Here is a 27758-nt window from a genome sequence, read left to right on the forward strand (position 1 = left end):
AAGGGCAATTCTACTGAGCTCTTGATGGTTAAGAATTAAAATATTTTTTTCTACAAGCTCTAGGTGTTGAGACAAATTTTAGCATATGGTACCCATAGGTATCAGAATAGGTTTTTGTGTCTCCTATTGATTATTTTCTTTATTTTCCTTTCTATCATCACCTGTTATCTCTTCTTGAATGTGATATTGGGCTATCATTACAAAGATAGAAAATATGCTACCAAAAATTTTCCCCAAGTGTAATCTTATTTCAACCTGTGATGTTCATCATACCTTATATTAATATTATGGGCTTTTTCCTTCAATAGTTGTAACTGTGGTGTTCATGTTGTACATTGATCAATATATTGATTGGTTTTAACCTCTTAATTGATTTTACTAATTTCTTTTAGCAAATGGAGACAGGTGGTAAGAGCACTTATCCAGAAACCTTTTCAATCAAATGTATCAATATCTTGGACTTCTTTAAGGTTAACTATTGAATTAGTGCTACTTAGCTGGAAGCAAACGGTATGCAATTATTGCCCTTCACATCAAAGTAAAGAATTCTGTCAATTCCTGTTAAAAACTGATCAGTTTGGAGTTACTGTGATTGCTTGACTTTCTCCTACTTTGCAGATATCATTCAGTTCCAATTTGACAATTAAAAACTAGACCAGTGGTATGATAATACAAATAGTATATTTAGGGAGAGGGGTCTCGAAGTCTTAGCTGAGTAGTTGTGAATTATTTAAAAATACTATTTTGGTAGTTTTCTTAATGATCAGATAAAATTGTTCTTGCCTAAAAAAATTGAGGATTTTAAATTAAAATTAATGATATTTACTAAAACTGTATGTTAAGAGAAAATGAAATACATGCTGAATACTCTGATCATATATAAAAATGTTACAATCTTGCCATTAAAAGGTTATATTAAATTTAATGAAATTTTGATTTTTCTGAAGATCTGACTACGTTTTCTATTCTGTAGAACTTTTGCCTGAAAGAAAGTTAGTAGTGACAGTAAAATTTGCACATAATTTTCAAATGATGAAAGTAATATCCCATTTTTTGAGTTCTTTCCTCTGTTTCTTGTGTTGATAATAACTGGCTCTACAAAAACTTAATGGAGAATTACTAACTGCCATCTGTTTTCTGCTTAAGCAGATAACTTTCTGTTGATATGAAAAATAGATTTAAAAATGCAAAGCTTTTCTGTCCCTGTTTCAGCCTGTTTGGACTTATAAATAAGACTTATCTTTTAAAAATTTTAGACTAAATATCTACAACTTTTTCAGTAGATTTACTTATTTAAGTAGAAGAGCTGAGAGGGCAATCTTCTTTTCACTTGCAGCAAATGTATTTTGTCTTGGCTTAAATGAAATTAATTAGGCTAAACCAGATAAATCCAGCTTTGGTGTAAATTCAAGCCATTTTTTTATTTTATTTTATTTTATTTTATTTTATTTTATTTTATTTTATTTTATTTTATTTTATTTTATTTTATTTTATTTTATTTTATTTTATTTTATTTTATTTTATTTTATTTTATTTTATTTTATTTTTTTATTTTATACTGCGTGCTTGCTGAAGTAACTTTGAAAATAGACATAGTGCCTGGCTCTGCTTTTTCTCCTTTTAGTCTTTAGATTTTTCTGCAAAATTTCTCTACTGCTTTCAGAAAAAACCCTTTGATTATTGCCCATCCTTCTGCTTTACTGATATGCTACAGATTTTTACTGGTTTATATATCTTCATTCTCCCTCTGCTCCTCCTTTTCTAAATCTTGACTCTTCTTTCTTTCAGGGTGCTTGCAGTTCAGTACTTAAAGTGTTTGTTCTTTTGACTTTCCCTGCGTCTTTTGCTTCTGAGTCATCTTTTTGTCCCTTTTTCAATGTTTCTCAGAGCTATGAAGAACTGTGGTGTTCTTGTTGTAAGCTGACAAGAGGGCTGACGCTGCACTTGTCAAGAAACTCTCCTGCTTGTACATAGCCACACACTTGCAAAAAAAAGACACCTTTTCTTTGGTTTTGTACTTTTTGTTAGATCTTCACTGAAATACTATTTTTCTTCCTCTTCAATAAAAATCCTTGGATATCACCTTAAATATTTTCTGAATATTTGATGCATTTTTCATCGATTTCCACTCACAACAGATCTTATGGTGATTCTGAAATGTTTGGGTTATGCAACTTTTCTTATTATTAATGTTTTAGGGCATAATAAACATGGTAATGGATGCCAGTTTCTGCTAAAAATTACCCTCAGAGAGCTTGTATACAGATTTTATGCTACAGACAGAGGAAAAGAGCTTAGAATATTGCAGCAGAAGTTTTAATAAAATGGAAGAAAACTAAAAGACTGGGAAATCCTGTAATTGTGAAGTAGAACAGTGAGGAGGAGTTTTACAAGTTGTAGGGGAAAAGAAGGAATAAGATGAAATATTGTATGTTGGACAAAATAGATTGGAAAACAAAGCAGCTGAAGAGCATAAAACACTTAAGCCTTTACAAATGTAGTAATGTGATATATTATATTGAATAGTGGTGGGGTTTTTTTTAAACAAACGTTTAATTTAAGCTGGAATGGAACAAGAAATTCAATAATATACATTCTTGATTAACTCTGAGATGTATATATATATCTCAATCAATTAAATCTTAATTCATTTATTAGTAGCTCTTCTTTTCTTCAGGAAGTTTTCCAATCAGCTTTATGACCTGGAAACAAAGCATTAAAATGGAGCACATAAAATGATGTCCATAGAAGGATTGTGATGAAAAGGGTGGAGTTGAAGCAAATGAGCTGGAAAATGCTTTCTATGCAGAACTGAAACTTTTATTACAGTAAACGTATGTCTGCCTCTGGTGTTGGAGATAATAGGGAGTTGCATCAGACCTTGGACTGCCAGCCTTCAGGCAATGTTGGAGTAATAGTCTCTGTACCCTGACAAAAGACTACTTACGTTATGATAATACGGATCTGCAATGGTTGCTATGCCTCCCAGACATAGGTGGTCTGTTTCTCCCAGTAGATACTATAGCACTTGTGCTTCCCAATAACATACTTCAGTTATAGAGCTTTACTTTGTCTTAATTCTGCTCACCAGGACTAACAGACAAATCATATGTATGCAAAGTGGTATGTACATTCCAGTTATTTGATCTGGGGAATTTACAGGTGAAGAAATCTCCGGAGCTGTTGGCATCAGTAGCTTATTGTAAGGTGCCACTTGGACGATTGCATGATCCTTTTAGTAAAGTAATACAATTCTGTCATAAAAGTAGTTAGATTTTTTTCATTCCATTGTTCCTATTAAAGGAGTGTTGAGCTTACATGATTGTCAGCCTTATTTTATCTAGTTTTCACAGTCATTTAGAAGTTATCAATGAAAGCAGTTGATTCAATCTTCTCTGACAAAGCTGGCTTCTTGGACTGGCTAGATATCTCTTCCCACTCCCCCTCCTTGACTTGAAGATCTTTGGTTCATCCATTAAAAGCTTTGTCAGAACTGGTGTGTTTCAGTGAAACACAGTTGAGGAATTCAAAGTTGATTTTCCATCAAAGAGATTGTAAGTCAACACACTGACTTCTCTTTCTTGTACTGATGGAGTCCTTTTGTACGAGGATGTTTTAGTAATGCCCAACTCTACTGGGTGAGCTCTGACTGGCTTACCACATAATGCATTGTAAACCTATAAATACTCTTCTTGACAGCTTAATAAGGAACTGTTGCGTCAACTCTGACTATACACTTTTTCTTCTAAATGTCCTATTTCAGAACTAGTCATTATACAAATTATGCGTGTGGGGTGGGGGTTATATCTATAACTAAATAACCCTGGAGAGAGACTGAATATGTTGGCAGGATTGATTACTGATATATATGAAGGGTTGATTTGATGGTAATTTCCCCATATGATGTATTCCTGCATTGGGTGGCAAATTATTATTTTGACAAATTGGACGGTGCTCATTTGTATGTTCGTATTGTTCACTGTTCATATGAATTCAAATATGGGATCCTAGGTGTGTATAATTTTTTCCTTACTTTGGAAACTCTAGTAGTATCACACAGAAAATTATTTTTCCAGAAAATATGGGAATATAGTAATTTGGAAAGTATTCATTAGTATCCAGTCCATTCATGTATTTATGCAAATTGTGGTTGCAGATATGATTTTATTAACAACCAGGTACTCTAAAGTAATTCAGTCATTATCTACAGTTGTAGCCCACTACAGGTACCACTTTTAACTATCAGTCATATGTATACAGATGGTAAATTCTAAATCTTTCCCTAGATCAGTCACTTACAATCCCTTTGATGCAAAATCAGCTTTGAATTTCTCAACTGTTTTCTACATTTGTTACAGAAACTTCGTAAGTTTTGTAAGCATTTACCAACTCCCTCTGAGAAAAGAGATCTTTATGAATGTTGGTCACTTAGTAATTCTGTTCTGTTTTCCTGTTATTTTCTTATCTAATATATTTGCAAACTATTGGGCAATACATCCAATCAGTAAGTTAATGATATACTGTTGACTTGCATAGTATGCACCAACATTTTTTAGTAATAAACCAATGTTATATTTCAGTTAAATATTATCTAAAGACACACAGGTTGAAAGTCACTGCTTCACAGAAGTCATATAAGCTGTAGATTCAGAAAGTGAGGTTCTAAAATAATCTTTTGGAGAGATGCGTGTAAACACAGATTTTTTTAAAGATGCTTCATGAGCAATACTAGACTGTCAAAGTAATTCTTTTTCCTGGTGAAAGCTTGGATAGTAACAAAGCCCATGAACAGATCCTTATTCTTCTGTGCATTTTATTGCTTTGCTCTGGTAAATACCCAGTCATCTACAGGAAGTGGATGCCAACGTGGTGATGGCTCCTCTGCTCCATCTGGGGAACTGTGTGTTTTCACCAACCAATGTGGAGACAGCAGTGATGAGAAACACAGTAAGTCTCAGTGGCCTTCGTCATGTGTGATATGATTCAATGACTGAACGAGGCAGCAATGAGAACTAGGGGGGGAAATTTTTTATGTATCAGAAATGAGAATTAATTTTTTTCCTTACCCTCTTCTTCATTTGATTTTCTAAGACAGTATCTTCCTGTTTCACTTTGATTTTTCTATACAGTGAAAGTCTTTCATAAATCTTCATAGCAAAGCATTTCCTCATTCACATAAATTCAATGGAGTTTTAACAAATATTACTTTTTTTTTCCTTAATTCATGGTAAAATTGTTTGCTGAAATTCAGGTTTCTCCCAAAATACCTAGATCAAGGTATAAGACACAACAGCATTTTTTCAGTCTAGACAAGGAGGAAAATTTTCTTGAATTCATTAATTTATAATCCTGGTGTAATTTTTGTCACATTCAGAGGCTATGAATAGAGTTGTTGATGTTTCCCTTAAAGGATCTAAGCAGTGAGAGTGATTTTTAACTGCTAGTCTAAGTACATTTGCATCAGAAATCTACTATTTCCATAAAATTGTAAGACAAAATGATGCTGCAATTGATATCATACAATGTGTAAGATACTCTTGTTCTTTGAGGATCTTGGTTCTGGAGTGCAAAGAGGAGCTTTATTAGATTATTTGTTAAATTCTTTTTATTCTCTGTTGATAAAGTTATTACATTCTTTATTAAAATTCTAATTTTTATTAAAAGTTTATCTAAGTTTTTCCACTCAGTGTCCAGCAAAGGAATCTACCATAGGTTTTGGGTTTTTAAGGCTTAGCTTTAAATTTAAAGTAGATTGTCTTTAGATGAGCCTGTGCATGACGAAAAATGCTAATTAGACACGTGAGTGATCACTGAGTTCAGCTGAAACCTGTGAAATAAAGCAGTAATTTAAATCCAGATTCCTCAAATTACAAATGTGTGTCCAGATACATGTTGCTTTTCTTCTTCCAATACGATTCCCTGTTTTATTCAAATATGATGCAGATACCTGTTTGGAACAGGAGTCTAGAATCAGCTCTAGGATACTTGATTTTTGTTCCTCTGTAGATAAGACAATTGTTAAGACTCTATTGGATATCAATATATTTTGTAACTTTATTGTGCTGTATTAAAATATATTAAATGCCAACAGCTGGAAATTATGCCTGTTGAACCCTCTGATGTGTGACTAACACATCTCAGGTTAGTGGGTTTTTTTCATCTCTTGCACAAGAGATGGTTATTCTACATTTCACTGCATAACCTTGAAATCTTCATCATGCTTGGTCTTGGTTTCCTTAAAAAGAACATTTCCTCCAGGCAGCACTTTCTTTTATGATTGCAGAATAAGCAGTAATAAATGCATTCTTCCATGAATATTTTGGAGGCTTTTTATACTTGTTTGCTGGGGGAATACTGCTATAGACAAATGCTTATATGAAAGTAGAGGAATTAAATGTTGCTCCAAAGACTAGTTTAGCAAAATGAGCCTATGGGCTCTGTGGAAGTCCTAAATACCAAATAATGTTGTATTTTAAGTATAGATGAGCAAGAGGTGTGGAATTAGGCTCTGAGTTACAGGCTGTGGATGCTGGGGCTGCTTAGATCATTCTCTGTATCACTGCAGGAGAGCTTGGCAGTCCAGACATAAAGATAGAGATCAGGGTGTCAAACTGAAAATTCACCCTGCTGCCACCCACCTGATTTAGGATTACTGCAACATTATTTTTCTACTTAGGTTTCAACTCTCTGATCTCATGTTCATGACAGGTCCCTGATATTTTCTTTGGGCCCTACTTGGGTTTAAGGATGTTTCTGCATTGAAAATATATCAAAATTTGAATTTTGGATGATGTATTTTTATTGTCATTTCACACTTTATATGTGGTTGGTTAGTGCTTTGCCACAGCATTGGAAAAGAAGCAGAATACGCCTTAATCTGAAAACTATTGCAAAATATTAAATAGGGGATGAATGATAACTAACTACTCTTAAAAATATTTTGCTCCCAGAATATCGATGAGATATTTATACACATACACACTTGAAATAGAACCTTAAACTGTAGTCTGTTTCTGTGGGACTTGGAATTTTTCCTTAGAGGTTATTTTAATTATTTGTTTTGTTCACAGGAAATTCTGCAAAAAGTATCTAGAACATCCCACACATTTCTTCCTTCCAGCCTTTTCCTCTCCAAGCAGTGATTTTTATCTTTGCAAATCTATGTTCCAGCAAATTTACATTGGTTTGCTTTTAAGATATATTTTCTATGAAAATGAATATTGCCTTGGAAAATAATAACAAATGATCCAAAAATTTTTTTTAATTAAAAAAGGTACTGTTCTTGACATTTTGTACATATTTATTTTAAATTGTTTTTTCAGCTATGAGAAAATTCTCAGGGAAATATTGAATGTGATTTTGGTGTATTTTCTGTAATGATAAACAGATATGCCTCAGCAGTATTTGTGCTTTTGATGAATCACTGACATACTTTTCAGCCACTTAAAGAGCTAACGAATAAAAGAAGCAATAAAAAATTAATTGATGAATCAGCCAATCTATACATGAACTTGAGTCTGGAATGCTTAGGTGAATTATATCCGTTTTCCCCTCTCTCTCCTTATAATTAATCGTTGCAGTAAGTTGATGTGAATATGAAAGCCATAAAATTGGACATCATAGAGTGACCACAAATGCTGCAGTTACAACTTTATTTAAAATTATTGGTGAACTGTAATAACAGAATAGACCAAAAGCATTAACAGAGGCCTGAGTGAGCACCAATTTGAGAGGGAGTGCAAAGCCATTGTAGTTCTCAGGTCTAACCAGAAGTGTAGCAGAAAATGCAGGTGAACTGAAAGTTTCTACACAGTGCATGAAATCTGGAGATGGTCCCACATACCAGCTATTCTGCTTGGGGTGAAATTGCAAAAAGACTTGTTCTTGACAGATGCATTTGATTAGACTTTTTTTAAAAACAAAACAAAACAAAACAAACCCACAAACAAACAAAAAACCAAAAACAACAACAAAAAAACCCTTCCACCACTGCAATAAGTGGTTGAATGAATGAGGCTGTCCGGCCAGCCAGGCACATGTAAGCTGTTTCATTCAGCTTAGATGCGATGCAAAAATGGCTTTCTGAAACCAGAGCAGAAAGAAACATTCATTCATCCATCCCTCTCAATATGCAATTATTTATCTGGTCACACAGTCACTGCAAATTCTCTGAATGATCAGATATACCAAGCTGTGTCCTGTGCCAGAAAGACATGTTCTGCTCCCTTTTCTAACCTATGCTGCCCTACAGGGAAATGTGGAAGGGAGAGAAACAGTACTTCCCCACCACGTTGCTATGTGCACTGTTAAGAAATAAGGTCAGAGGAAAGGCATATGGGGAGACCATGTCCTTTTGAGGACTTGTTTCAACTCTTCTCTGAACAATGTGGTTTCTGTTTTAATGCAGCAGCTTAGTAAAGATGATGAGCACTGGTAAACTGTGGAGTATGTCAGATGATGAGATCCTCACCTGTCATGTTATGAGGCCTTAGCGGGTTTCTGGGAATGGGCTCACCCTCAAAGTTCCTGAAAAATGGAGGCTGCAAAATGGTGAAATAAACAGCAATGGAAAAAAAATATTTTTGCTAGTTGGTTATTTCCTCATGTTGAGTCTTTGTTTTTCTATGCAAGAACACTGGATAAACAGAGGATATACTGAAACTTCAGCTGATAGCTGCAGTTTATTTTAAGAACAGCCTCTGCATAAAAGATAAGCTACCTTGAGCAGTTTCCTGCAAGTAGGAAACTGTCATACATACCTTTTTTCGTCTGGTGTGGGAATGGCTTGGTGTATTATGTGGGTTTTGGGTTTTTTTTTGTTGTTGTTTTGTTTTTTTTTTTTTTTTTAGTGTACATGCTCTTTGGTCTCTTTTCCACTGCCCTGTTTCTCTTTGTTCATGATTTAAAAATTCTGGTGTTTCCTACTTCTTTTAGGAGGCTCTTTGAAAGGTTTCTGTGTGTTAATTAAATAACAAGCAATGGTGAGAACATATCCCTTTGCTTCTGTTTTTGAGGTTTTGATTTTTTGTTTGCTTGCTTCAATTCAGGTTCCCCCTGTGAAAAGTGTGATTTCGAAACTGGTCTATGCAAAGCTCTTAATAAATTGAATTTACAGCCTGGATGGATAAGAAGAAATGGCATATCTGTCACGGGACCACCGTACTCTGACCACAATGGGAATGACAGTGGTGAGAAACCTTATGTTCTTTGAAGGAACCATGGGCTCTTACAAATCATATAGTTCTCTATTTTATTTTCTTAATTATACTAATTTCTTGGTAGCTCAGTTGTATTCTGCCACATGTTTTCTGAGCACTTATGTCCAGGTTTTTAGGAAAAAAAAAAAAAAAAAAAAAGAAAAAAAAAAAGACAATATTCTAGAAATCAATTCTTGTTCTCAAGGAGGAGCAAGTAATCTGTCATCAAGAGTCATGTTTATCTACCTGAGTGACCTCTACCTGTTTTGGAGAGGAGATATCATGTGATAATTTTGGTCTCGATGGCTGCAAAGTTTAGAAAGAAGTATTGGGTCACCCATTTTGTGATGTGTTTTCTTCTTTTCTTTGGTGAATGCCCAGCTGTGTGTGTCTGTTATCTGTGGCTAATACTACTGTTCCAAACATTTTGAGAGAAGATGACTTTGGATCTGGGGACAGGAAGGGCTTGGTAACCTGTTTGAGCCAGCTTCTCTCTAAACTGTGTTGCAATTCTGCCTTGCAACAAAGACTGTCCCTCAACCAAGTCAGTCATTGTCCCTGTTCTGAGAGAAAATATGTCCCTTATACTTGTGCAATTGCCAGGTTAACCCTACATTCCCAGACCAGGCTTCTTCCTTCTGTAATATATGATTCTTTTCATAACTCTAGTCAACTTTTTTAGCTGCATTAAGCCTTCTCCTGCTTAAATAAGTGCTGATTTAAACAGTTCTTAGCACAAAAATTTGAGTAACTACCAAACCTTTTTCATAAACACAAATTTTGTTTCAAGTAAGTTGTGAAACACTTTAATAAGTTAAGAAATTCTTCTCATCAAGCCGCAGGTAAAAGACAAATACTATGGAATAAAATTATAACAAACTTGACTAGAATCAAAATTAATTAACCAGGCAACAGTCTTGCTCTAGTTGAAGTTTCTAGAGTTTGTGCTTGATCAGTAGGATACATCTCATCAGGATATAGCAAAGACCTGAAAGATATTCTTGCTTATAACCAATAAAAAATGTTACTCTTATCTTGTGAAGAACTGGTAGGGAGGGGAAAATCTAACTTATGCAGACACCCAAAGCCAGAAAAAGATTGAGAATTGTCAATTTCAAGTGTTATAGAGGAAGCAGACTGTTCAGTCGCATGTATATTCCTTTTCACTTGTTTTGGGTGCTCAGTCACCATTGTATCTGCTGGGTCTGAATTGTGTGGTAGCCATATTAATCTAAGTTAATCAGGTGATCAGACAACAGAAAGCTTGAAAACTTGTAGCTATTCAGCTTTCTGAGAGGCTTTGTACTGAGATCTGTGAACTGGATGTCTAAGATGATTTAAGTGTATTTGGTTATTTCGGTTTTCTACCCTGAGAGTGAATAAACTGTACTTTCATTTTCTGAATGCGTGTTCTAATCACCTAGGAAATATTTATCTCCTTATGGCAGCTATTCAAGTTTTCCCACTGCTAGTGACTCAACAGACTGTGTAATCAGTTTTGTGTTGGTTCCTGCTTAAAAAACCAGAAATTATATTGTATGGTAACAATTGAGCAGAGTATGCTCTTTGTCAGAGTATTAAAGGAAAGAGTTCCTGCCTTCAGGATAAGTAATTGCACATGCAGGAGAAAGAGAAGAGCAAAGATCACTTGGTAGATGTAACTCCTTTGAAGATTTATGTAATCATTTACCAGAACCAACACTGTTTTTTCAGTTCTGCCTCTTCTTATGGTTCTTATTTTCACTGAAAATGTAGTTGAACAGACTAGTGACAACCACTTAAAAAACCCAAAATCCAAAACACAACCTCTTTTCAATAATTGAAACCTGTTATCTATACAGAGATTGAATGTAAAATAACTGTTCAAAGAATTTCTTAAAATTACAATTTCTGTCCCCTCTTTGTAAGACTTAAAATTCATGTGGCAGGTGAAATCTGATCTTTTTTTGTGGATCTTAGATACATTTATCTTTATGGAACTAAAAGAAAAAAGTTAAAAAACCAATGAAACAGATTGGAGTCAGGGATAGGGCTCTGCTGAGGCACCAAGCCATCTGTTATCAGTAGGAAGAACATCCTTGCAGCTGGCAGGATCTGAAAGTGCTGCCTGAGCAGTCATGAAAGGCCTAAAACCTGGGAGGAGCATGGCCATTGCTCTAGTAGCAGGCTGCAAAATGCTTTATTGTGGGGGTTGCTCAGATGGCTCCAGAACTGTGCTAGTCTTATGGTCCTATGTCAGTGACTTTTCAGTTGCACTCAAGGATGAGAGGTCAGGGTGGGTAGTTTTATAAATTAAGTATTTAGAAGTTCCTACATATCCTCTGATATTTGGCCAAGAAAGCCAACGGCATCCTGGCTTGTGTCAGCAATAGCGTGGCCAGCAGGGACAGGGAAGGGATCTGACCCCTGTGCTTGGCACTGGTGAGGCTGCCCCTCGATTCCTGTGTTCAGTTTTGGGCCCCTCACTCCAAAAAGGACATTGAATGACTCGAGCGTGTCCAGAGAAGGGCAACGAAGCTGGTGCAGGGTCTGGAGCACAGGTCGTACGGGGAGCGGCTGAGGGAACTGGGGGTGTTTAGTCTGGAGAAGAGGAGGCTGAGGGGAGACCTCATCGCCCTCTACATCTCCCTGAAAGGAGGGTGCAGAGAGCTGGGGATGAGCCTCTTTAACCAAGTAATAAGCGATAGGACAAGAGGTAATGTCCTCAAGTTGCACCAGGGAAGGTTTAGACTGGATATTAGGAACAATTTCTTTTCCGAAGGGGTTGTTAGGCATTGGAATGAGCTGCCCAGGGAGGTGGTGGAGTCCCCATCCCTGAAGGTGTTCAAGAGTCAGGTTGACACAGCGCTAAGGGATATGGTGCAGTTGGGAACTGTCAGTGTTAGGTTAATGGTTGGACTGGATGATCTTCAAGGTCTTTTCCAACCTAGATGATTCTGTGATTCTGTAGTAATCTTTAACTTTAGGACTTATTTTTTATTCCTTCAGTCCTACTTGCTTTTTTTTTTTCTCCTTCATCTTTCTCCTTTCATTTACATGTTAATGTCAGAGGGCAGCAGTTTACCTGATATTGCTTGGAGTTTGGGAAGAAGGACAGAAGCGAAAGGAAGAAAAAAAAGATTGAAACTTTTTTTTCCCCCTTGCATTCTTTAACATCTCTGAAATCTTCATGTTCAGGAAGAGCCAGATTTTGACTAGCAGTATTTGATATTCTAAAATAGGGTGGTTGCCTTCCATCTTATAGACCTGAAACAATATGGTCAGGAAGAGACAGAATTGGTCAAAAGGCATAGTGACAGCTATATTTCACCGACTCTTGTTGATCTGTTACGCTTTCATTTAAAGTAACAATTTAATTTGGAATTGTTTTTTAACTGGGAAGATAATGGTATCTTTAACCTTAGTGTGGAATTCTGAAGACAACCCTTAATATTGGGAGTATGTACAAGGATACTGTAACCTCCTCTCTGCATTGAGGCAGTTTTCTGAGCAGCCAAAACCCAGACCCATGTCCTGTTGAACAGAGGAACACGATAACTTATTTGAAATCCTTTCGTACTTGAAATTTCAGCAGGAACTTGGACGAGTACTTTGTCAATAATTAATATGAACAGAAGCTTGGTACACAATGGCTACAAGTGTGATATGAATCTTTTTTTTGGAAAAACTTCTAGTTGGCTTTTTAGTTATTCATACCTCTATGCATGCCTCTTCTTATTTTACTGTTATATCTTATATAACTTTTCTCCAAGCTTCTAAGATTTCTTTTTTATTCATTTTAACAGCTTATTTTCTCTCATTGTCTCCTGATATGCGGTCCTCTTCTGCAACTTTAAGGACCAGTGTTTTTCTTCCAACTGACAAAGAACACATTTGCCAGGTATTTTGAGGCATAGTCCTTGTATTTCATCATTTGTCATAGTACTTTCCAGACATAATCGGACCTTTTATGTCCTAGATCACATTTCATTATTGGATCAGTCCAGCAAATGGAACATTGAAGGTTGGGTTTCAAAAGCACTCTGAAGATACTATTACAAACATCTGGCAAGTTTCAGGAGAACTGCAAAATCAGTGGAAAGAAAATACCATCACAATCAACAGCACTGAAAAATATGAGGTTGGTAAATTGCGGCGACTGTCACTTGTTAAATGGTTTATGAATGGTGGGTTTTTTAAGAAATTAAAGCTAAATATTTTGTAAATGGAAAACATTATCATGAGGTGAGAGAGAAGCCATTTGGAATGTCATAGTTTGCATTAACAAATACTGCTTGTTTTTATCTCTTGGTGTTAAAACTAATGCCAAACCTTACCTAAACTGCATGTGTCTTCAATAAAACAATCGGTCTCACTATATCACAAATTATCTACCTGCCCACAGAGGTGATATACTTGAGATCTTAACTTTCAATACAGTATTCCCTTAGCCTCGATCTAACTGTATCAATAAACTCAAGATTTAATTTATATAGGAAATACCATTCTCTCATAGAGATACTGTTCTGTAGGGATGCTTCATATAACAAATACTGTACTTAACTATTCATTGTAGCTTTGAGCCTTTGTCACAGAACACATGCATATGGTTTTCTTTTGCTCAAAGCTGCTGAAAAACACTGCAAGCCTTGTAGGCTATTTAAATGTTTTTACATGTGCATTTACACAAAACATTAGCACAGGAAATGTAACTTAGGGCTGTAATATCATGGATGATGCATCCTCACAGTTATGCATAGTACTGGAGGGAAAGTGGGAAGCAGAGAAGACTATCAGGCATTTCCTCCTACAGTAGTTACTGTGAAGAATAGGTTAGCATACAAACCTGAAGGCATGAGAGCACAACCTCATTTCAATAAACCATATGAGTAACATAATTACTTGACTTGCAGAGGTAACACTGTGTTAAAGCATCCAACAAGATCTGGATTTTTGAAGTAATGCCTGCTCAGCCCTGACTGGGAATGTATGTTATAAAATACCCGTACCAAAGTCAACACAAGTATCAAAGTTGTAACCTGTCGATAACTTACCTCTACCTGATATGAGTGTATGTATCACAATCGGAGATTGTGCCGAAAGGTTTTAATTCTAGGTATACATTTTCATGCCTCATATTGTTTAGAAAAATATAGTGAGTCTGGGAATATGGACTAATGCTATATGACATCTTCTTCCTCTCAATTGCTGGATCAAATGCTAATTAGATTATTGTTTGCAATCTTTGTTATCCTTTGGTCTCTATAGAGTGAACTGATGGGCACAGTCCAGCTTTAAAGAGACACGTGTCAAATATATTGCAGTAATCATTGCAACTGGCTAAAGAAATGTAGCTGAGCACCCCATCAAACCTAGATCCTGAAGTTGAGCAAGCTTTCTACTTTGATTGCATATTTTTCCTCCAGTGACAACTTGCAAGATGCTGGTCATACAAGTGAATGCAATTCATATGCCCTTTTGCACTTGTTCTTTTGATATGACAAGATCTTTAGCATACAGGGCTATCTGTGGCATTTTTCAAGATAAAATTTTGATGATGTTTCATCATGATGATTAAAGTTTCTATGGAAAAAAATGGATGGGAATAAATGCTTTTTTGGGGGGATGTGGAAATATCTTTGAAATAGAGTGCTTGGGTATTTTTGTCCATTTTGCAAACATACTTGAAGTGAGATTTTATTAAAATCAACCTTCACTACTTATTTGCTCATCTTGATGTTAACTATTTAATACTTTTTGTACATACCTGAAAAAAAACAAAAAAAGTTTTTATTATCTTTATGGGGTAGGTGATTTGGTTTTGGTTCTCAAAAATCTCCATCTGTAGGGAATTCTGAAATACAAAGATTACCACTTCTTTAATTACTCAACACACAACAAGCTTGGTATGTCTCTTTTGGCTGACTTTTGGAGAACTGGATCATGGATTGCTCTCCTAAAGCAACCAGAAAAGGTTCACATTTCCAGTCTATGGTGGAATAATGGCTTGATAAAACACAAAATCTTTTGTATTTCTTAACTGTTGTGATCCTTGCTTAGATTTTAATGTATTTTATTGTGGTTTCCAGATCCTTTTAAATGCTGCTTCACTCTTGAGTTAGATGATTAGACTATATATCTGTTGAAGAGCCACAGATATGTGAAAAAGCCAGGGTTGTAATCATCCAAAACTGTTAATTACATTATTTCTCATATTTCTAATAGAAGCTCTATGGACTAGACTGGCATACCTTGGGATGTTTTTTCTCTCGTCTGTGATGCTGATTAATGCCATTTCTTGTTGATTTGCTTTTAATCTCTGCAGGTTATCTTTTGGGGGATGGTGGAGACACGGAGACAAGGTGAAACTGTTGCCATTGATGATATTACTTTCAGTGAAGGATGTTCTCTGGCATGTGGTAAGAATACCTGTTTTTCAGGAGACAGACCATTTTACTTTGTCTTTCCCTTGGACTAGAAGGGAAAACATGAAGGAAAGCCTTTTGGTATTCAAAGGCTTTCTTAGCTCTGTAAGTGGTTGTGTTCCTCTCATTTTCATTTCTCTAAACTATCATCTGATTTATCACATCTAAACACAGTTACAAATGACAATATATACATTAAGAAATCTGGTATGGTATAAATGTAGCTTGCTGCAGCCAGGAGATCACCAAGGTCTCAGCTAACAGAAAAGATCTTCTGGTTTTGGCTGAAGAATTGATGGGTTCAGCCATCTCAGGATAAGCTTTGGAGCTGACTTTAGGGAGATTACCAAGGCACCTGTGCGTATTTTTAAACATGTGAAGGTGCTGATCCTCAGTTGTGTAGTGGGGCTATTTTGTTCTGCTCTACTACATCCAAAAGCTATAACATCACTAGTCAGCTCTGCAGCCAAACTATTCAAGCACATCAGGATTCTTTAGCAAAACATTTCCTATTTCTCTTTTCAACCCAATGCATTTTCATGGGAAAGGAATATTACCCATCCTAGCATAAATTAAATTGCTTACTGCTCTGTATTACACAAGAAGATTGCACTGTGGCACTTATGTCATGCCCTCAGGTGAACACAGCCCTGATTCAAAGCATTTCCTTTGTTTTCCTGCCTCTGAGCTGTCCTTAGGCCCTGCAACAGGCACTGAGAGTTCAGTCTTAAATTTAACTTGAGATACGGAATGCAGTGCTTGACATAGACTAAGCTAGGTTACGTGATTGGTTTTGTGTACTGTGGTCTAAAATAAAGCTTTCTGGATTTCCCAGTAGGAATAACTATTGAAAATAGATGCACATGGTTATTAACATATTAGAGTGCCGAGCAATTGTAGGCAGATCACAGTAATAACAAGATACAAATCCTAGCATAATGATTCAGGCAGGCATACATATTTATTTCAAAGAGGATCTGTACTGGAGAAATAAAATTTCAGGTAACTAAACCTGGTCATGTAAGTCTCTATGCTTCAACTTCCTTACAATGGAGAAATATTGAAGCAAATGTTATATAAATATTTTCATGCCAGGGCCAATCTTTTTTTTTTCTGTATCATTAAAGTTTCCTAGCAGTACTACTTAGTGAGCAAAGATGATAATTTAAAACTTTGGGCATACTTGTTTGTGAACTCAGGTAAGTTTACTATGTGCTTTCTTTGAAAAAAATGAATTTGAAACTAACAATGAAAAGAGGATAGATGTGTGATTCTCCCAACTTCTTTCTGTTCCTTGAAGGATTTCTGCAGATGAAAGGGCAGGTTTAAAATGGAAAAAAGTGTATTGCTAAATTCTAGCAACCTATATAGTTGCTTAACCAGTTCCCACAAGAGGATATAAATCTCTCTGTACAAATATATTGGCTTTTTTAAAAAAAAAAAAAAAAAAAAAAAGAGAGAGAGAAAACAAACCAGGTATAGAGATGATAGTCTCAAAGAGATGAAAAAATCAAAAATTGAAACAGTAACAGGATGTATTCACCAGAACTTATAAACGTAGGTGTTAAACTTATACTTCAACAGCTGTTATGTAAACTATGGTGTGGCATACAGATTGAGCTGCTGTACTGCTAAATACCTCAGGTATATTCTAATAAGAACCAGTTGTTGTCCTGTGCTTCCCCATTAGGAAAAGTCAGCTTCATTGTGACATCTAAATTGCTCACAGCAGGCAAAAACAGAGTCAAAAGATCTTAATTTTCTCCTTGAAAGAGGAATTTTACTGCTAAATATCTTCCAATAATTAAGACAAAAGGTCAAATTAATGGTTGTTTGAAAGCATTTTTTCTATAGCCCTTATGGAATATCTGGATAAGAAAACTTTAAATGAAGACTGCTTTATTTGCATGAAAATTGTAGTTTAAATTTGCATTTTTAATGTACCGTTCCTATTTTTCAATCCCAGTGTAAATGCATGTAAGAAATTACCCGTGCCTTTCTATTTATTAATATGATTGTGCTTTTTAGGGTCATGTGTAATATAGGTCAAGTATTTGTGTTTTCAAGAGTTTTTTTAATACAAACTGTGATGTCTAAATATAAATGTAATGTCATTGAAGTTTTTCTTCCCATCTCTCCTTCCCCTGTCTTCCAAACTGCCCACCTTCAGTCTCTTGTCCAGTTCTGCTGGACAGTAAACTTTATGCATTTAAAAACCCCAACCACAACTCTTTCTTCAGTATAGCAATTTAAGATACTCTACAGTTTGTAGTTTTCCCAACAGCTGCAAAATTGTTTGTTATCACTCAAATACAACACAGCCTTTTATTATGCAAGTGCATATGTACTGCAAAGAAAAAATTTTGCTGCCAAATAGAAAATATTAAATTTATGCTCTAACACATATGTAATACAAAATCTCCTTTAATTATATCTTTAATAGACCTTCTATTCAGAGGCTTCATATTCTTATCCAAGTGTCTGATTGCCTTGCAGAACTTCCTCTTGACTCCTGAAAAATTATATATGTGAAGAACTCTAATAAGAATGCTGTTCTGATCTTGGGGTGAAAGCCAAGAGCCCCAAGACATGAAAGTGGAAGGCTGTAAGGGAGAACAAGGTTTTTGTACTCCTTAAGTCACTTGTAATGCAGATGTAGTATACCTTCTCTGTAAAGATCTTTTTTTTAATTGGAGTTGTTATGCATGTATTATTTATATAAATTTTGACCAAAATTCAGTATGAATACTTCAACTGAAAAAAATCTCAAACTTAATTCTAATAATGCAAAGATCTAGCCTGTAATATCACAGATGCAGAACTGCTACAGGGATGGGAGTTAGAAAATCCAAAATACTAATCTTGCTGTTGTCTGAAACACTTCAGAACTAAGAGCTGGAAAATGGGTATTGTCCCAAGTGGCAGAGATTATTATCAGAATAAAAAAAATTACCTCAGAAATATTTACAACTAAATTTAAAAAATGCAAAATCCATCAAAATTATCTGTTTCAATAATGTATTTAAAGAAGAGCATGATTCTTTTTGCATTTTTCAAATGTTTTGAATGTATTGTTCAAATGTTGAAATTTGACAAAACCCATCCTTTTCTAGACCATTTTAGAATTTTGCATTTTCCATGGGAAATAAGTTTTCTACAAGCTCTTCTTGCCTAATACACATGGTTTGAAAAAAGTGCACATTTAGCAATACTGGAACAATGAAGAAATGAGAAGTTCATAGTGTCACCTGGACAGGACATTTCACTTGAGATCTCAATAGTGTGAATAACACAATAACAGTAGTAACGTCTATGTATACTGACATACAATTGTTTCCTCTACACAGTTAGGATTCACTGTTTCTTCTGAGATACCCTTTTTATTTAATAGTCCATCTTAACCAGATTGCCTTTCCCCTGCAATAATATTAAGAAATGGAACTTCCATTTTCTTAGTGCAATCCTGCTTAAAACCATTTATTTCTGTAGTCATTACTGATTACACAAAAACTTGCAGCTACTATCTGGCATCTCAAACTTCATAGAATCATAGAATGGTTTGGGTTGGAAAGAACGTTTAAAGATCATTCAGGCCGACCCTACTGATATGGGCAGGGACACCTTCCACTAGATTGGGTTGATCAAAGCCCCATCCAAGCTGGACTTGAACATCTACAACCTTTCTGGGCAACCTGTTACAGTGTCTCACCACCAACATCATAAAATTTTTCTTCCTTATATGCAATTTAAATCTACTCTCTTTCAGTTTAAAACATTGTGCCTTGTCCTGTCACTACAGACCTTGGTAAATTGTGTCTCTCCATCTTTCTTATAAGCCCCATTTAAGTATTGCAAGGCTGCAATAAAGGTCTCTCTGGACGTTTCTCTTCTCCAGGCTAAACAATGCCAAATCTCTCAGCCTGTCTTAATAGGAGATGTGCTCCAGCCCTCTGATAATGTTCACAAAATGCACATTGCTGGCTCATGTTCAATTTTTCATCCACCAGTATCCCAAGGCCTTCTCTGTAGGCCTGTTCTCAATCAGTTAACCCCCCAGTCTGTACTGACAATGGTGATTGTCCTGACCCACATGCAGGACCTTGCACTTTGCCTTGTTGATTTTCATGAGGTTTACACGGACCCACTCCTCAAGCTCATCAATGTTCCTCTGGATGGCATCCCTTCCCTCCAGCATAACAACTGCAGTGTTCTGCTTGGTGTCATCTGCAAGCTTGCCGAGAGCACACTCAATCCCATTATCTACGTTATAATGAAGATCTGTAATAGTATTGGGCCCTGTATGGACCCTTAAGGGATACCACTCTACTGCTTTCCATATGGACATTGAGCCACTGACTGTAAATCTTCGGACATGATCATCCAGCCAATTCCTTATTCATCTCACAATACACCTACGAAACCCATATCTCTCCAATGTAGAGGTAAGAGCGTTGAGGGAGATCATATCAAGGGCCTTATAGAAGTGCAGGTAGATGACATCCATAACATTTCCCTTGTCCCCTGATGCAGTCACTCCATTATAGAAGTCCACTAGATTAGTCAGGCAAGATTTGCCTGTAAAACATTCTTGAAGACATGTGGTGATGTATTCAGAAACTTTTTGGTTCTAAAAAGAAGTGTTCTGTTGTAAGTGTTATGGAGATGCTGCTGAGTTTAACCTCTCAGTTAGAAGTGATTTTTTGGTAGTTATCATCTAGAAAAGTAAATAGGTATTTCTTGTTATGACATGTCATTTTTTATGTTTCCTGGCAACTCTCTCTGTGGAAGTTAATTCATGAATGTTGCAAAGACTGGCTAACATAAATAGCTCTGAAAGAAGCTCCATTGCTCTGAAAGAAGCATCCATCTTTAGGGAATGATTTTTTAAAATGGTATCATTAAAGATGGCAGCCTGAAATACTAGAGAGCGATACACAATGTGAGTGATACACAATGCTTTTGAAGTAACCAGAGGCAGAAATGCTGTCAAGTAGTTTAATGAGCATATGTTTCTAAGGGGAAGTAGTCTCATAAATAACGACTTCTTAAGAAGTGATTGCTTTTCTTTGTCTTTTAGTGCCACAGAGTTCTACTTTTGAGCTTAGCGTGTGTGAGTGGCGTTCAGATCAGCTGGCTGAGCCTACTATGGGGACACAACTGCAAGCTGGGCACCAGATTGTCTCCTGTTCCTTCCTGAAAGACTGGAATAACAATCCTGAAGGTAGGATATTTGTTAATGCACAATTACTAGCTTTCATGAAGAATATGGTGCTTTTTAGGATAAGGGGTTGACTCAACAAAGAACAAAATAATGAAAAGTAATTGTATGTATTTTGTACTTAAATTAGTTTTTGCTTTGACCATTTAGTAAGGGCACTGTCAACACACCTGCTGATAAAACATGAAATATTTTAATGTAAGAATTCCTATATAAACTAATAATTCGTTTATTGTCCAGTTAATTCTTTGTGTGAGATCTTGCAGCAATTTGGTGAAATTAAATTAAATCCATCTAAGCTCACAGCCCTTGTGTGGTTTTTTGGTTTGGCTTTGACACTTGGCAGTTTTACTTGTACTATTGTTTGAGCATACAGTCAGGAATTTCACTTTGAACCTTTAATTAGGGGAGCTGTAGAGAAACATTTATTTTACAATGCAGTTTGTTACTCTTAAAAACAATAAAATTAATCTGGTTGCACTTTTCAGAAGTAAAGACCAGCACTTGTTTTAGAAGTCACTGTGTAGTGCTTGTCTATGGGTTTACAGGAGAGGTTTTTCAAAGCTTAATGGATATAAATGTCTAAGTGTTGTAATGTGAAATGGAATCACCTTGCCAACTAAGTGTTTGGCTTGTCTACTGAGACTGTCTTCAAAGGGGTTAAGTAGCACTAGTTGTAACAGTGTAATTTCTGATGTAGCTTTGAAGAACTGATAGCATGGAGATTACTGCTTGAACTTTGAGCCCACAGAAATGGAATACATCTCATTGATAGTAGCAGAATGAATAGTTACACATTGTTTTCATTTTGGAAAGATTTTTAAAGTAAATTTTGGCATGCATTTCAACACACTCTAGTAACTGTAAGTCAAATTATAATGAAAGAGCAAACAAAAGTGCTTCAGTGCATACACTCTTATGACAGATTTTTGCATGTTAGCATTTTTGTACAATAGAGAGCATATAGACTAGTAAAGCAGATTCTTTTTCTCATCTTAAAAAAAAATAAATAAATCTCACACCACTTCAGTTTCCACTGGGATATCTCACAAAAATAAGACTTTTCATTTGATTTTACTTTAAACATCTCTCTGACAGCCATTGTATCAGTGCCATACTTTAACATGATACCTCAAGGGTTAGTGAAGGGCATGGATTTACTTTTCATGACAATATTGTGCTAACAGAAAAGATACTGAAATCATGTAAGTGGCCTTTACAAAACCAGGTCACAAACAATACCTATTGAAACAAAACACATTTTGAAATGTCTGTTGTATAAGTACTTGGGCATTATTGTATATATGTGCCTAAGTGACTGAGTAAACTGAGCGCATAACACAAACAACTGCTTGGGAATATTCCCTGTGCTTCTGTGTCATAAAGAAAGAAAAAAATAAAGAAGAAAATATGAGAAGAAATAAGTGTCAAACCACCACAAACAATTTAATTCATCATTAACATTGACAAGTATTGAAAAATCTGAACTATGATTTCTCACCTCTCAATATATTCAGTATTTCTATTCATGCAGATTTGCAGAGGCAGAAATGAAGAGGTTGAATATTAACTAAAATTCTAAAAGCTAGAGAAATGCTATGCAAACTGCAAAAAATGCCATACTTCAAGGCTCAAACTTGCAATGCAAATAGAGCTTGACTAAGCTTTAGTTTCTGATTTTGATCAAAGCTTTCAGTACTATAAATAGAAGACAGGTATGAAACTAAATTATAAAGCAGAAATCTAGACAATTATATTTATAAAGAAAGGATTGCTTATAGGCTTTGAATAATCCTCCTTTCCTGGTATTCTTAAATTTAATAAAATACTTTCTGTCCTTGGCAGACTTTTTTTGTTTGCTCTTTTATTGCTTCTTTTCTCTTCTGTTGTATTGAAGGCACTTTCTCTGTAACTTTCCTTTTAATTTCTCTAGTGTCAAAAGTCCTTACAGAGGCTTTATATTCCCTTGCAATACTGTTCATAAAATACTTTTTTGTTGTTTTCTTTATTGATATTTCCAGTATGCTATGCGGTTTCCATAGTTTCTTACATTGGATTAATCTAGTTTCTGACATCTGGGGTAACACTTCTTTATTAAGAAACTAATGAAACCAATTCTCTGCATAATAAAAACAAAAATTATGCTATGCAAAAAGAAATCAAAGGAAGTGCTATGGCTTTTAAACCCAACATTTCTGATAACTAATGATAAAAATCCCTCAAATTTAAACATTAGAAAACCCAAATCATTAGATTATATGATTGATTTTTTTTTTCCTTCAAGATTTCATCCATGACTTGTCAGTTCATGAAAATTCACCTTCAAAGAGTAGAAACAATAACAGTTCAGATTTGATTATTTCTTTCCCCAAAACAGTTGAATGAGAAGGTTGTAGTGGTTTGGTTCAGACTGAACAATTCTCTGCTGTGGAAGAGAACTTGCCAGAAAAGGAAAGGTCCCACTCTCTGGCTCAGTTTTAACTGAAGGCTCAATTGTTACTTTAAAACTAGTATCTAGTAGCATAGATTCAAAGTCCTGTGTTTTGTGGAATAAAAAAATACAAAAACAAAAACAAAAAACAAACGGATTAAAGCAGGAGTAAAAAGATTTAAGTCAGAAAATGGTTAAGATGGCTAAACATTTATAGGCTTTGAGTTTTCAGTGTAGCAGGATAGAGGCAGATTCACTAGACCCCCCAGCTCAAAGAAGACACTGGACCACCTCAGCAGTAAATTGTAAACTCTGCTTCTAATTGGGCTCCCTTGCAGTCAGTGACTGGTCTTTCCTCAGGACTCCAAAATTTGCTTCCAACAAAAAATTTTTCTTCAAAACTGAAAGAAACATGACCATCTATCTAAAACCTGATTAAGCAGCTATGTGGGGAAAATAAAAGTCTTTAAGGAAAGATATTAAAGTCTACACACTTTATCCTGGCAACCATCCCAGCATCTCTTGTCAGAAACAGACACCTGTGACTCAAAAGCCCTAATACCACATTGGCAGGGATGAAGTGACTTTTCTGGGATTCCTGTTCTACTTCCAAAAACATGGGGAAGTTTGGCACTTCAGAAACAGAAAGTCACAAAATTAAAGAGAACATAACATGGTCAGACAGTGGAATAGGCTGCCCAGGGAGGTGCTGGAGTCACCATCCCTGGATGTTTTTAAGGGTCGTTTAGATGAGATGTTGGGGATATGGTGTAGGGGAGAACTTTGTAGAGTAGGGCTGATGGTTGGACTCGATGATCCCAAGGGTCTTTTCCAACCTGAATGATTCTGTGATAAAGAAGGCCAGAGCATAAGCACTGTAATAGGCTATGGAATGTTTTAGACTGAGGGAAATTCAAACCTTAGAGAAGAGCTGCAAAGTTTGTAACAAATTAAAAGAAAGTGTTACCAATAAAGTTAATCTTTAGAAAGCTACTTGATAAATGTTAGCTAAAGGTAATTAATAATTTAAAAATAATCCCTGGAAGAGGGGAAGCACATAAGTACTTTAGGATAGTTTATTGCCCATCCAGTTAAACTAATATGGTTCTAGTTTTACAGGCTATAGAGAAGAGGGAAAAAATAATAGTAAAAAAAAAAGATCAGTATTTTTCAGCACAAGAGTTTCTGGAGTCTTAATTTCTGAAAGTAGGCCTCAGTATGTCTCAGAAACATTCACATTACTTTCATAAAACTTTTTTCCTGAATAGCTGTCAGTATCCCTTGTGAACACACTATCATTCTGGATGTTTCATAGAACTTTTGTTTATCTAGTGCTGTTCACTTGCTTTCTTATCTAAAAATCACGTCAACTCCAGTTTGCCCTGCTTTTAAAGATTCAGGAACTTAAACTGACAGAGGAAAAAGAATGTTCATTACCATTAGACTCAGAAAATAAAACTTTTTTTTTTTTTTTTTTTTTTTTTTTATAATGGCATCGGAGAATTCTGAAGTTTGATAAAGAACCAGTCGTTTAAATTCTAATGCTGATGAATATTTCTCTTCTGTACCAGGAATAATCATAGAAATGTAGATGCTTTCTTGCTGTCTGTCAAAAAGAATGCTGGGTAAAATCTATAATGTTTCCTCAAATCAAGATTAGCCACTATGGCATGGAATTACAAACCTAATTCCAATGAAATTACATCCATGTATTTCAGGGTAAACCATTGCATAACACAGAGTAAAATGCCAACAAAAGGAAAAGAATAAACCCAAATATTTTCCTTGTGAAATGACACATTTTCCCTTCAGTTTGAAATAAACTTTGCAACAACTGCATTTGAGATGTTGTGTTTAGAGACATGAACACAGAAACAGTGTATTTAAGACCTTAAATCAGTCCTTTTCTATTATTTTAATAGCTGCTTCAGAAGGCAGCAAAATATTCAGTGCTTCAGGAGGGTGAAAAGAAGACCTGATGCATTTGGTCAAAAGTATTTAGCCATTTTATTTCTGACAAATAAAAGACACTGTTGAGGGGATGGAGTACTCTTAGATCTCTGCAGGAACACTTTTATAAGGGGCAGTAGGTCAAGAAGAGCACAAATTGCTTTTCTGCTTCAGATGGAAAGACAATATCCTTCAAGATTTTGTTGCAGAAATTCTGGCTGAGAAGTAAAGACCTTGATTGCAGGGTAGAGATGTTATTGCCTCCTGTATCAGTAAGGCAGAATACTACCCCTGACACCTTTTTTTTTTTTTTTTTTTTTTTTTTTTTTTTTTTTTTTTTTTTTTTTTTTTAAAGAGTCTACAGAAGTGTTACTGTAAAAAGCATGTTTTTTGGAAACCATGGTAGAAGAAGGAAGAAAGCCCATTTTCCAAATATATTTGCAATTAGGTATTGAATGGTTGCAAATGTAAGGAGGCTGAGCTTGAATATAGGACTGCTTACATTTTTTAACATGCAAAGTAACAACTTCAAGATATTATCAACTGATGTAATTCTTGGTTTCTGGGGCTACCTGTGAATCAAATTAAGATAGATATCTATCTTTTTAATAGGAAACACATGACATCCAAGTTACATCATCAGTATGACAATCAGATTCCATTGTTGCCCTGATGGGTCCATGGTTTAATTACAGGAAAGCAGTCCTTAATTTCACAGTCTCAGGAAAAAAAAATGCTTAGTGAATAAATGTGGGGTTTTGTTTTAATTTTTCAGGACATTTTGAGTGGTTAGAAGCTAGCAACAATGCACTACATAAAAGCGCTTACCTTAACAGCTCCACGTGCCATTGCTCCAGCAAGAATTGCTATCTTCAGTTTCATTACTCCATGGAAGATAGCAGTGTTCTCAGCGTGGTACTGTTTACTAATCAGGTAAGAATGTGTGCATCTTTAAATAGTAAAGACATATGACAGTCCAGGTGTTACCAGCCGAATTCCTGATAGTATATGCCTGTCCCGTAAGTCAGTTCATGAAAAGAGTAACTTGGTATTGTTTCACTGATCTATGCAACTGTAAAACCTGGGTATTTGCCATCTCAGCTATACAGTAATTTGATGGGTGAATGTTCTTCAATAAGACTCGAAGAGCAAATCCCTGCTATTACAGAATTAAATAATTTGGGGATTTCAGGGGAAAAAAAATCTATAGTAATAGCTTTTTTAGTCTTCTTCCTGTTTTGGAAATGGGAAAATGCTTTCCTCTATGAAGACACAGAAAAAAGGAAATTTCCTGGCTCAGGATGTCTGTAAAACTCTTGCTTAGCTACATGATTTGCTCTGCCCATGTTTTAGAGTGGTAATTTTCCTATACTTTTACCTGTTAGTAGATAAAATAACCATGTTAAACTGAAACTCAAATGCCAGTTGAACAATAACTATTCCCATCTTTCTTACCTTCCTTGCTTTGTGGAGGCTTTCCACTGTTAGAATTTTTTCTTTTGAAAGTGTTGTTTAATGAGTCTAGCAGATTCTTCAACATTAGACACTTTTAAGATTCAGCTGGACAGGGTGCTGGGCCATTTTGTCTAGACTGTGCTTTTGTCAAGAAAGGTTGGACCAGATGATCCTTGAGGTCCCTTCCAGCCTGGTATTCTATTATTCTAACTTAGTGTTGTTGCTATTGTATTGCTACTTAATGAAAGCAAGAGCTGTGCAGCTGGTCTCATTATGTTAATTGCTCTCTTATCTTGATGTTGGAGTTGAATTATTATCACCCAACAATGCAAATATTTTAAAAGACAGATCCACTTTATTCACAAAGATAAGATGCAAAAAACCCTGAAGTGTAACACTACCAAGGGTCTAAATATAGGAACAGGTAATGGAAATACCTTATTTCTTTCCCACTGTGTCTTCAAGTATTCATGAAAATAAATCAGGCTCTTGCTAATTTTTAGTTTGGGAAAGAAAATAGTATTTTTCTATGACCCATTACTGTCTATTTGTGACATAATCAGTGTTGCAGTCAGAATGCATGGAGATTTGTGCCATAGTATTTGCCAATAAATTCCTGATTGCCAGTAAATGCCCATGGCAAACTTGAGACAGATTGATTTTAATGGTTTACCTAAGTAGCATCAGTGGACCCAAATTAAGTTTTCTATCCCTGAAAACAAAGCAGATTAGGTGGGCCAAAACCATGAGAAAATTGGCACTTGAGTTCCCATAAAACTGGGAGCCTAAACTGAATTAATTGCAAAACAGTTCTTTACATATTCATTAGAAGAACACTTTTGAAAGTTATTACTTCAGTTCAGTCCACTCTGTTTTCACAACTTCTCTTAGACTTTGATGTTTTAGTTATTGAATTTCTCCTTCAGTCAGAAGTGTATTTGTTGCACATAGACTTATCTAAAGGTGATATGAAGTACTCATATTTCAAAATTCAACAGAAGATCCTTCAGAAACATAAGCTTCTACTGGTAGCTTCAAAAATGAAACCCTACAGATTCATATTTAAGACTTCTTAAACTGAAGTGAAGGGGGGGGGGGGGGGG

At 35.5% G+C, this 27758-nt stretch overlaps 1 protein-coding gene across 1 annotated transcript in view; it reads left to right on the forward strand.

Annotated features, from left to right (window-relative positions):
- Positions 1–4784: 4784 nt before the first annotated feature.
- MALRD1 (MAM and LDL receptor class A domain containing 1) overlaps positions 4785–27758 on the forward strand; it is a 287732-nt gene continuing 264758 nt past the window's right edge. Inside the window, exons 1-7 of the mRNA XM_026843695.1 lie at positions 4785–4947; positions 9048–9188; positions 12983–13077; positions 13156–13317; positions 15502–15595; positions 20679–20822; positions 25976–26133. Coding sequence (XP_026699496.1) covers positions 4785–4947; positions 9048–9188; positions 12983–13077; positions 13156–13317; positions 15502–15595; positions 20679–20822; positions 25976–26133 — 957 coding nt within the window. The remainder of the gene's footprint in view (positions 4948–9047; positions 9189–12982; positions 13078–13155; positions 13318–15501; positions 15596–20678; positions 20823–25975; positions 26134–27758) is intronic.

The sequence above is a fragment of the Athene cunicularia genome (assembly GCF_003259725.1).
Source record: "Athene cunicularia isolate RWA chromosome 2 unlocalized genomic scaffold, athCun1 chr2_part1, whole genome shotgun sequence".
Lineage (NCBI taxonomy): Eukaryota > Metazoa > Chordata > Aves > Strigiformes > Strigidae > Athene > Athene cunicularia.